This window comes from Pelecanus crispus, chromosome 3, assembly GCF_030463565.1.
Source record: "Pelecanus crispus isolate bPelCri1 chromosome 3, bPelCri1.pri, whole genome shotgun sequence".
Lineage (NCBI taxonomy): Eukaryota > Metazoa > Chordata > Aves > Pelecaniformes > Pelecanidae > Pelecanus > Pelecanus crispus.
Genome location: NC_134645.1, coordinates 79,418,008 through 79,430,247, shown reverse-complemented (window position 1 = coordinate 79,430,247; position 12,240 = coordinate 79,418,008). Strand labels below are relative to the sequence as shown.

The following is a 12,240-nucleotide window of genomic DNA, read 5'->3' as shown; positions in this document are numbered from 1 at the left end:
ACTGAGATCTATTTTGAATTTACTGTATCTTCTATTATAAGAAGTTAATATGAAAGTTCACAGTAATAAACTCATTCTAAACTGACACTCTTCTTCTGCAAGTGATATTTCATATACCTAAAATATTCTAAAATTTAAACAGTGATTTAAGATACAGTCTCATTAGTCAGAAGCATCCCTTTTTACATTAAATTACAAAGTACTGCAAATAAAGAAATTACAACTATAAAAGCAAAGGAAAAAAGCAAACTATGCTTTAAACTGAACACAAAAGAATAGCTGTGGTTGTCTATGTAATAAGATCATATAGCTCACCTTCTCTAATACAGAATTCCTAATAGATATATTAAGGCATATGTATTTTATATACTAATATGATGTTCGTTATTTTTGTCAAATAGCTTCAAGAGACATGAACTAATACAGAAATTTTGTAAAGGATTACATTCCTGCCCTGAAGAGCAAATGCAATAATAGGAAATCAGGTACATGCATGAGCACAAACAGAATTTTACATTAACCAGTTTGTACTATGGATTAAGAAAGAAGCTTCTGTACAAAGTGATGTTAGCCACAAATTTCAAATTTTAAAGGCAATGAAGTATGACTAATATAACACTTCTAAACAAAGAAGAACAGTTGTTGTTGATTAGACCAAGAACAAAGGTGAACCTAATACTGACAAAACCCTGGACAGAGATATATATTTTTCCCCCACAAGATCCATACATTTCACATTGTTTTGCTCAACAGAATTTTATAAGTGTGAAAACATGTAGATCATCTAATCAAACAAATAATGATAGTTACATATTTGCCTAACCTCAAAGTGTGCATTCTATTAACTAAGATTATTTTGATCAAAGACAGCAGGTTATAAAGAGATGGCAATAGATATCTCTACAGATTAATTTAATTTTTTATAGATTTTGAAAAGCAGTTTCTTCTGCATCAGCTTTGCCACTGCATAGTTTTAACTCACGCAATCCCAAGACGTGAACATGCAATCTGCTGAATGAAACACAGGCTCAAACAAAGGCTCACCGTATTTTAGCATGTGGCAAATACTCGCAAAGCAAAGAACCAACTAAATTTACAGAATAATACATTTACTATGTAAAATGAAATCCCAACAGGATAAATGATCCTACAGAATCATTAATTTTAACACCGTATTTGCATAACAAATAGTAACAGAAAAATACCCCTTGCAACAAGGTAACTATCTTTTCCATAAAACTAATTAAACAATGCCCATTTTTTGATCATTAATACAATAGGAAAAGCAGATTCTGGTAATTCGTAGAGGGCATTGAGATTAAAATATTGTTGGCTTATAAGCAAGATGTTAAGGGCCTGCTTCTGCAATCCGTTGATAGCATTTCCTTCCAATTGAAACAAAAACTGAAAATGGTTAGCACTTTTGAGAATCAGCAAACTGATCTGAAAAGGAACTATGACCCAGGTAATAACGTCCGAAGCTGTTCTATGTACTTACCACCATTTTCATCTGCAGTCCCATCTAACTGAGGTATAGAGAGATTAGTTAGGAGCATATTGTTACCACTCCACTCCATTTCTTCCTCTGAAGATGAATCCTCTTCTGTTGAACTTCGATGCATATTTTTGCCAGCTGACCTAGAGAAAATGAAGGGACTAATTAATGCACAATATTTCTCTCAGAAAATACCAATAGCCACAGGGAACCTCAAAATCAAAGGGGTGTGGTGCTATATGATTGTGTAATTTGGGGGAGCAAAGGGAAGCAAACAAAAAAATTTGTCACATTTCTGAGAAACTCAAAATATATTCAATGTTACTATTTTAAGAGGCAACAGTGGTAGCCAACCATTTAAAAACTACAGACAAAACCAGCAGGATTCACTAGCTTAAGAATCATAGAATCGTTTAGGTTGGAAAAGACCTTTAAGATCATCCAGTCCAACCATTAACCTACACTACCAAGTCCACACTAAACCAATCAAGGGTAGACTAGACTAAACCATGTCCCCAAGTGCCACATCTACCCATTTTTTGAACGCTTCCAGGGATGGTGACTCCACCACCTCTCTGGGCAGCCTGTTCCAATGCTTGACCACCCTTTCCGTGAAGAAATTTTTCCTAATTTCCAACCTAAACCTCCCCTGGCGCAGCTTAAGCCCATTTCCTCTCATCCTATCGCTAACTACATGGGAGAAGAGACCAACACCCACCACACTACAACCTCCTTTCAGGTAGTTGTAGAGAGCGATAAGGTCTCCCCTCAGCCTCCTCTTCTCCAGACTAAACAACCCCAGTTCCCTCAGCCGCTCCTCATAAGGCCTGTGCTCCAGACCCTTCACCAGCCTTGTTGCCCTTCTCTGAACATGCTCCAGCACCTCAATGTCCTTCTTGTATTGAGGGGCCCAAAACTGGACACAGTATTCCAGGTGCAGCCTCACCAGCGCTGAGTACAGGGGGACAATCAGTTCCCTGCTCCTGCTGGCCACACTATTCCTGATACAAGCCAGGATGCTGTTGGCCTTCTTGGCCACCTGGCACACTGCTGGCTCATGTTCAGCCGGCTATCAACCAACACCCCCAGGTCCTTTTTGGCCAGGCAGCTTTCCAGCCACTCTTCCCCAAGCCTGTAGCGTTGCATGGGGTTGTTGTGACCCAAGTGCAGGACCCGGCACTTGGCCTTGTTAAACCTCATACAGTTGGCCTCGGCCCATCGGTCCAGCCCGTCCAGGTCCCTCTGCAGGGCCATCCTACCCTCCAGCAGATCGACACTCCCACCCAATTTGGTGTCATCTGCAAACTTGCTGAGGGTGCACTCAATCCCCTCATCCAGATCATTGATAAAGATATTAAACAAGGCTGGCCCCAAAACAGAGCCCTGGGGAACACTGCTCGTGACTGGCCGCCAACTGGACTTAACTCCATTTACAACTACTCTCTGGGCTCGGCCACCCAACCAGTTTTTTACCCAAAAGAAGTTAGAGAGAAAGCATTTAGATGCTTAATTTTATTTCAATTTTACTAAAATTTAATTTCATTGCTTAAAAGTGCTCAAAATTTGAAGACTAAGCCAACTATGCAAAATTATTTTAGTTTAGCTATTCGCAAACAGATGTTTACTTTTTTCTTTACTGTATTTTAACAGTTCTGTCTCTTGGCAGGCTTAACTACAGCACAACCACCAAAACAATGTTTGTTTCCATCCCTCCTTGAACATTCTGAAGTTGCTGTTGCTAATACTTAAGCCGCTTTTACTAAGTTAAATGTTCTACACTGCCTTTTTTTACTGTCATAAATCTGCTGGGGAAAAAACAAAAGAGTAGTAAATCTACAAAGAAAAGCTTCTATGAATTTTTCAGGTTTTTAAGATGGCATGGCTTCATATGGGGATGAAAAGAAAAAATATATAGAAAATCCCCCAAAACAAACGCTCCGGCAGTACAACTCTATAAGCACTTAGGAATTTGGTTTCTTCTTCTTTAAAGTAAAGCATGAGATGGACATAATTCTTCATAGAAATAAGCTGTTCTGTGGCTACAAGAGACAAATCCAGATAAGTATTAAGGAATGGAGGTTTGGGGTTTTGGGGGGGGGGGGGGGTTTGTTTTTTTCTTGTTTGTTTGTTTTGTTTTTAAGATGACAATAATAATCTATCCTAGTAGCCTGATATATCAAAACATTAACGTGTAGTACCTTAAAAGGTATAAATAGAATGGTTTTGAAGTTACAGGAAGGAATATCCACGATAACCTAAATACAATGTACTTTTGAAGAACTTTTACCTGTGGAGTTCAACCAGAGCATGAATTATATATATCATAACACAACAGACATCTGAATGTGCTCAGCACTGAGCCAACATAAATCAAGCCATGTTTATTAGTTCAGGAACAATAGGCTTAAATATGGCCATGTAATTTCCAGACTAACTCAAGTCTGGAATCAGCATGACTTGGAAGAGAGACCTAACTAACAAGCACAGCTAGGTACACAGTGGCCATGACCTAAGTGAGCCTAGTTCTCCCTCTTCTATGCTCCCAAAACATGGAAAAGTGCAGTGCAAAGACATTCAGCTCTATATGCAAATGAATATCGAACTGGGGACTTCAATCAATACTCTGGAGAGTAGGGCTGCTATTCCAAGGGATCTCAACAGACTGGGGAATGAGCTCACAGGAACCTCATGGACTTCAAAAAATACAAATCCAAATATCCCACAAATGAGATGAAATAACCCCATGCACTGCTACAGGCAGGGAGAGAGCTGGCTAGGAAGTGGCTTTGTGGAAAAGGATGCAAAAGCCCTGGTGGACAACTAGTTGAACCTGAGAGTGTGCAGTGTACCTTTGTAGCAAAGAAGGCCAGTTGCATCTTGGGCTGTGACTACAAGACTGTAGCCAATTTCAGTAGCTGTGAGGCTGCACCTGGAGTATTGTGCTCAGTTTTGGGCATCCACTACAAGACAGACACTGACAAACTGGAGCAAATCCAGCTGAGGAGCACCAGGGTTACTGGGGGCTGGAGCACATGATGTATAAGGAGAGGCTAAGGGAACAGGATTTATTCAGCCTTGAGAAAAAACGAAGAGGCGATCGTTACCCTTGTCAAGTATGCGATGAGCGGGTATAAAGAACGTGAAACCAGATTCAGAGGTGTGCGGTGATACGAAAAGGGCAGTGGGCACAGGGCTGTCTCAGGGAATGTTATGTACAAGGACAACATTCTTAATTACGAGGGTGTTCAAAGACTGGAACAGTTGCCCATATAGGCTATGCAATCTCTGTCTTTGGAGATACTCAAACCTTGACCAGGCAAGGCCCTGAGCAAATGATCTATCCAAAGCTGCTTTGACCAGGGCACTGGACTACACAGCATTTAGATGTTTCTTCCAACCTGAATTATGCTATAATCCTGTGCATGAAGCAAATCTTTGTCAGTTTTAGTAAACTTAGTCAGGCTGAAGACAACTTCTGCAGATAAAAATCTCTGCATTCAAGCCCACCAGTTTAGATTCCAGGAAAATTTGTGTAACACAGCATGATACCACCATACGTGAACCAGTCCAGGTCTTGATGGGCTTTTTACTCCAGTTCAGCACAAATCAAATCCAAGCCATTTAATTCAGTCAGTAGGGTGTTGTTACTCCTCATTTTCTCAATATATTTTTTGACATAATGGAAGATTGGTGAATACCCAATAACAGAAAAGTGATAGTATGGATATGATAGAATGCATTAGAAAGCAGTACAGACAGAATGAGCCTGAGCAGAATAAGGCTGGATCCATTGTTAGACTCAGGCTGGCTTTTCTGCGTGAGCAGAATCATGCAGGGGGCAGAGATACCCATGTTCTCTTCTGAAGTCAGTCCAAATTCTGCAGAGATCACACTGAAGCAGAGCTTGTAATTCCCTCTGAACATGAGTTCAGGCACCTGGTATGTACATTCTCCCTAGTGCTTTCTGTCTGGGATTAAGATGTAGACATATATAGGTGAATTATTCGTGAGCCAGCTCTTCAAGTCTTATGAGTTTTTAAATAGGATTCTTTATTGCATAAAAGCAGTTAATTCCTTCAGGATCCTACCTGTCTCCAGTACACTCATGCCCATACAGAGCTGTGCCTGAGCTAATAAATTCTGCAAGATATAGGCTGGTTTTACACAGAAACTACTACTAAACTGAAGATTAACATTTTACATGGAAATTCCAACTTTTCAGATTATTGTGAGGGACAAAAACCAAAGAAAATCAAAGGTCAGATAGGAAAAGTAGCTTTAGAGATGAATTATCTTTAGAACTAGGAGACTAATGATCTAACTTCTGATTCTGTTACAACTTTTCTGTATGTCTTCAGCAAAGAAAAGATTAAATATTTCTATGCCTCTCTTGCTCTCTGAATCATAGTATAATTATGATTTCTGATGTTAAAAAAAAAAATCAAAATGTTATGTCTGTGAAGTCTCTCATCTTTCAAACAGAATTATAAATACCAGAAGGTCTGGCCCAAAGCAGGGGTGAAGAGAAACTGGATATAGCTTCTTTCAACACCTGTCAGTGCAGACTGTACAAAAGGTCATTACAACCTGAGAAGGTGTTCCAAGAATCTTGGCCTTAAAAATACTCAAGCTGCTGACCTTTAGCAGTCCAGCAGAGTGAGCAACATTCATGTTTTGATTTAAGCTTTGAGCATGGAAACAAATGGGTGTTTTTCTCAGGCTTCTGGGTCAGTCTTCACATGAATACTTTTAAAATATTCACTTCAGTAAAAGTTACAGGCACATGAGACGTACAAGATACACATTAACACTTGTACTACATCCAAGGTGTGACCTTAAAAGGAGGTTACAACTAAAGCTTTTTGTATTTGGACTTGTAGGACAAAACACCTACTCAATTTCTCCTCAAACAGCAAACTAGAAGCTTAGGTCTAGCCAAACCTAAACATTTAATCTTTATTTCCATACAAAACTGACAATTCACAGCATCATCTAAACAACTGCATTCTATCCCAAGATCTGCATAGATTTTTCCAATGCTGTCAACAGAAACCTCTCTACAGCTCACTGGGCTCATAGCACACTTGAAAACAGGGTGGGAGGCGGGCAGGATCTGGCAGAAAAGGACATATTAAGAAAAGAAAATCACATATATACCTTCTTTTTGGCCCAGGCTCTTCAATGCTACTGTCCCACCTTTGGGACATTAACAAGCTAAGTTCCATTTCTTCTTTCTCGCGCTGTGGCTCATTTTCTTCATCATCACTGTTCTGAGAATTTCGACAGCTTCCAAGAGAATGATGGTGAGAGAAGGTTTTGTGTTGTCCCATCTGATATCCATCATTCTCCAATCCAGCCAACAGATCAATCATGGCCTCATCAGCACTACTGTCCACTGCAGAAAAAGCCCATACAGGTAGAATCTGTATTTTGTTATATTTGTAAATGACTAGTTATGGTCTACCAGTAAAAAACAAACCCAAACGAACAAAACCAAAAAACCCCTCAACATTTTAAAATCTACTGGTTTGTTACTGTCTAAAGCAAGGCAAGCTACAGAAACAAGGCTCTTTTCATATCTTATTTCTTCAAGTTTTATGCTGTTATCTTTTCTAGCTCTTTATCTAGAATCTTGACAACCTTCTTTTATTTCTGCCCTCCTCTTCTGATTATAGTAGATTAGTGGAAGCACTTCTCTCTCTCCCCCCCCCCCCCCCTCGCAGTCAGTAAAGCCTCACTCTCCCATTTTATTTCATCGTGAGTGCTAGCTTCTGAAGCATCACTGCCTTCTCTTGCTCTCACCATTTCAATGGCTGCATTAACTTTGTTGGGCACTTCTCTCTGTATCACTTGGAAGACATTCAATCACTCCATCTCATGAAAGGTGATGCTGACTTTGACCAACTAGTTCTTCTTTCCTTCTGTCCTTTACTAGAATGCTTAACCTCGTCTGCCTTTTCACTACAACCTATTCACTTCCTAGGTTCCTCTAAACACTGAAAGTTTATCTGATTTCACTCGTCCCTTAAATTTTAGTTTTCACTTTCCTCTATTTGACCCAAGCTTACACTAACTCATGTACTTGCCTTCTCATTCTTTATTTTTATTTCTTAAACATCCTTCCAAGTCACAATTTTTTCTCACTCTCCTCCTGCTTACCTTTCATCTGACCTCATAACCAATTTATGATCTCCAGTCTACCAGGCATCTTTGTTACTGTTACTTCTCTCTCCTTGTCCTCTGGCTGAAGAACTACAATCTCTACTTTCCTTCCTCAGGAAATATCATATGATTTACAGTGATCCTGAGAATCATATAAAATAGATCTCAACATTGTGAGGAAGGCATTTTCTATATTTTACAAAGGTTTCACAGGACACCATACAACAGCTTAGAATGGAAACCATCCCCTTTGCCAGAGTTCTGAATTAACCCACTTTCAATTGTACTTTCTGTTCTTGGCTCCTTTGCCTTTTGTGAAGCCCATCATTAAACTCCCATTAATATAAACCTTGTTGTGTACTTCACAGCAGCAGCAGTAGAAGTAGTGCGCTTCACAGCCCCTGTGACACTATGACTCTACAAAGGTATAGTGAAGACTAGTTCATGCTATGGAAGAGTATAAGAGACCCAAAGATGCAGCATGTTACTCATGGTCACATAAGACACCAGCAATTAGTAGCCCCATGATAAGAAGGGCGGGGGAATAAAAAAAAGGACAAAAAAAAGAGAAAAGGCATAAAATCTCCATTTGATTCCCTAGCCACTGGAAAAACAGACCCTTTCAACACTTCAACACTCCTATTGGGTTGAGCAATTCACATGCACAGTCATAAGATGTTCCCTATATATTATTTTAGTCACTTCTCATCCTCTCAGCACAACCTTCTCTCTCACTCAAAAAAAAAAAGATATATCAATGCTTATGTTTGCCAGCTCCCACATAACTTCTTTACTTATCGTTCTCTCAATAAATCCAAATCCTTGCTTATTAAACTTCCATAACAAAAATCTTGCCTACTTTCTGCAAAATACTCTTAATCTCACTCCATCCACTCCTCCTTTCTTTGCAACAAAAGACTGTATATTGTATTGCCTATAGTCATATATTGTTGCCCATATTGCATCTTGTTGCCCATGCATATATTCTCACCATATATGTATCAAAAGCACTGGAGGCTATGGGGTTTAGATATTTTTCTCCCCGCTCTGCACCTTGTAGTATAAACAATGCATATTAACATTATACCTTATATTTACATAAGAATGTATATAGAGATAGCATGAACTATGTGCTTTTCATCTTCTCTAGAGTATTTAAACTATTTCTACCTGAAGTAACTTTTTATACAGGTTCCTTTGTTGTGTTATTTTACTGTTGTTTCCCTCTCATGCCATCCACATTTGTTTGCTGTCATGGTTTTGCTCCCCCTCTTTAATGTTTTCTTCTTGTTTCTCTACCTTCAACCACTCTTTTGTATCCATAAATTTTGGGAAATGTTCTGCTGCAACTTGCTTCTCATTATGAGCCTATCATCCCCCAGTATCTCCAGACAGCTGTGCTTCTTAAGATAGCCCATGGGCATGTTCTCTACCATAACTGTAAGAAAGATCCAGTTACTGCAAGAGTATCATGGATAGACAGTCAAAATCCTCTTTATTTTGCTAGTTTTAGTCCTATAACCCTAGGAGCACAAGGAAGGGCAATATCCATAAGGATTGTATTGAGCTGACCTGGCAAGAGCACAGGCTTAGTGAATCAGTAAAGCACAGTAGTCTCTCCAAATACACTGTCCTGGTGACATTTTTAGAAAAGATGAGGTGTTTTTTTTGGTGGCAGCGGCAGGGTGTGTGTGTGAAGTCTCAATCTGCTTGACAAACTCCCTGAGGTAAACTACTTACTTTCTTCCATGAGTGGTAAGATAAGCAAACACCACAAAGATTGTGGAACAATAAAATAGCCTGAAAGAAAAGCCATTCCAGTCATACTCACTAAAAACTGTAGTCTGACTCAGTCTTTGAGACAAAGGCTGAAAGCTCTGACTATTCTCCACAATGTTTAAAATTGCTTCTTCATTAATAAGTGCTTCCTCTTCTTTATCAGTATGCATCCTATTGGATTCTTTAAAAGAAAAAAAAAAAAGCAAAAGGATAAAACTTCGAAGAGTCACAGACTGATATCAATACATTATGAAAGCAAGCCACTTTAAAATGGATTTTACTATTCAAGTATGTTTCCATTATTTGCTATGGCAATTTTAAAAAGGCTTACTCTAACAATGATGAAAATAAACACAAAACTACTGTTCATTTTTTCGTAACTGACAATCAGATCTTCCTTGGCTTACTTCTGTTAATAGCATAAACAGCCAAAGCACGACATAGATTTATGCCTAAACAATTATGCTATTAAAAATACTCACCTTTGTTCATCTTTTTATCTTTATGCACTTCTACCATATTAGCTGGTGTACACTGAAAGGCTTCGGGAGAAAGTACCTCAGAATGTAGTGTTAGCTCAGCAGAGAACTCCTCTGATCCATTACTGTAGTCCACTGATCCTGACAACGTTCTAGTTAATTGAAAACCAATTTTTAAATGCATATTTAAGGTTTGCATAGAATACTATACTTTATGGTAAATGGCTAAACACTTACACAGAGAAGTCATTTTGCTTGAGGATTTCTTTAAGTCTCTTCTGAAAAAATTTTTCACTCTCTGTTGCTGGCACAAATCCACGGTCTTTAAATTTTAAAAAAATATTTGTTATTCAGTTTTACTCTGACCTCTCAACACAGAGCGCAGCTAAAATTACTAATTCTATTAGGCTCAAAGTTGAAGTGTCTGCTAATTTTAAGTGCCAAACTGGAGGGCTGATTTTTCAAGTGTATTTAAGCACTTTAAAATACTTCACATACTCCCATTGATCTCATTTGCAGCTGCGAGTATCAACAGCATTTACAAATCATGTTGCAATTACACAAAGGTGAGCATCCAGGAAAACAATCAGTGAACAATTTTGAAAAGTCTGGTTTATGCCACCTGAATAATGTTACACAGAAACGCAAGAAAAAAAAAAAAAACAAACCACAAGTCAGAAAGCAGTCTGCTTCAGCCAGGAATCTGCCTTTTTCCTTCTTGCAATCCTCTGGCTTACTTGTCAAATATCATTCATATTTTAAAAGAAACATGGTCTAGGTTCTACAGAGAATAGCTCTGTTCATAATGAAATTAATTTGCAGAGCATGGTCTTCTCTGTGCAATGAATTTTACATAAAAATACATAAAAAAAAAAAGGTTTTGTCCATCCACTTAGAATTTTCATCTAACATCACCTTAGCTATAATTCCACAGAAATGCAAAGGAACTGTCCTTGTGCATGAACTACCACAGAAAGCTTCACAATAAGAGATTTAATTTTGCCAGTATTTAAACATTGAAATGTTTTCCATCATAAAGCATGCAATCTTAACTGTCATTATCATTCGTTCTGCCTACAATGCCTTGCAGCTAGCTGAATCAAGATGATTTTAGGCAAGGTTATGTATCTTGCTTTTAAAATTGGAATACACATACTGGGCAATCAGTAGCTTGGAACTGAAACAACTGTACATCTAAAAAGCCCTCAAACTTGATATACCGATTTAAATTCTGCCTCCTGCTTGCTTCTCATTCACAGTTTTTGATAAACAGCTGCACAATTTTTTTTTTTCTTACCTTGTGACTCAGGTGTCTTAATCTGAGAAGATTCACATTTCTGTCTCCGTCGCTGCTTTTCATCTTCCCATATAGCTTGCAAACCAGGGTTCCTGCCAATCTGGGCTGAAATATGCAATAATACATGAAGGGAAGTCTGTCAATGTGATGAAAAGCATTCTTCCCCCCAGATTAGATTCTGACACTCTTCTTTATCTCTTTTGTCATTCTAACCTGGTTTTTTTAATTGCAATTGTTGCCTTACTCTAGGACTCAGTGTTATGTAAAAGTTAAGGTGTAACTTCATTTGTTTTCTAGAGCTCCTATTTGTTTTCTAGATCTTTGGCTTTTGCTGGTCTTCTCACCAAGTATGTATATGTATGTATAGATGTATGTACATACACACATACTTGATGTTGAAATTTCACTTACTCTCCTTATAGGTCTGAAACCTTCTGTTATGCATTAACAAAAATCTCTTTCTATTGCTCTGACAATAGGCTATTCTTAAAACCTGTTTTCTTCCAGAGTTCGTTGAATTTTTTTTTTTTTTTAAACTCTATAAAGTTTTAGATCAGCAATTCAATAACACTGAAATCTGGATTGTCGCTTAACTAAGCTGAGCCTTAAAAAAAGATGACAATGTAGTTCCTGTCCTAAAATATTTTACATGGAAAGTCATTAACACTTCACCTTCAATATCCAGTTGATTTAAAATGTCAGCAGCTACTGCATCCACCTCCAATTCACAGGTACTTTGTGGCTCAACACCTTTCAACATTAAAGAGCTGTGACAACATAAATACCACAGGTTAATTTTATCAATATGTTGATTTTGAAACATGCATCATCACTGTTTTCTAACTGGACCAACATCTAAAATATTTCAGGGGGATGGGGGTGAGTACCTGCATACAGAATTACCAGTTCTCATCCTCACCTGCAAGTCCTTAAATTAAATTAATAGTCTTATCCAAATCTAATTACATGAGAAATTTGTATCTTCAACTTAAAGGGATTAGCTTTTTCTTTTGAGGGGAGAAAAGGAA

General features: G+C 38.2%; 1 protein-coding gene across 2 annotated transcripts in view; it reads right to left on the bottom strand.

Moving 5' to 3' along the window:
• REV3L (REV3 like, DNA directed polymerase zeta catalytic subunit) overlaps nucleotides 1-12,240 on the bottom strand; it is a 133,141-nt gene that overhangs the window by 49,146 nt on the left and 71,755 nt on the right. Inside the window, exons 6-12 of one of the 2 annotated variants that reach the window (XM_075706686.1) lie at nucleotides 11,885-11,979; nucleotides 11,213-11,317; nucleotides 10,153-10,237; nucleotides 9,919-10,067; nucleotides 9,489-9,617; nucleotides 6,653-6,890; nucleotides 1,499-1,638 (exon numbers count right to left, since the gene is read on the bottom strand). In XM_075706686.1, coding sequence (XP_075562801.1) covers nucleotides 1,499-1,638; nucleotides 6,653-6,890; nucleotides 9,489-9,617; nucleotides 9,919-10,067; nucleotides 10,153-10,237; nucleotides 11,213-11,317; nucleotides 11,885-11,979 — 941 coding nt within the window. Of the gene's footprint in view, nucleotides 1-1,498; nucleotides 1,639-6,652; nucleotides 6,891-9,488; nucleotides 9,618-9,918; nucleotides 10,068-10,152; nucleotides 10,238-11,212; nucleotides 11,318-11,884; nucleotides 11,980-12,240 lie in introns of those variants that run through there. The other variant, XM_075706687.1, reaches the window with a different exon arrangement.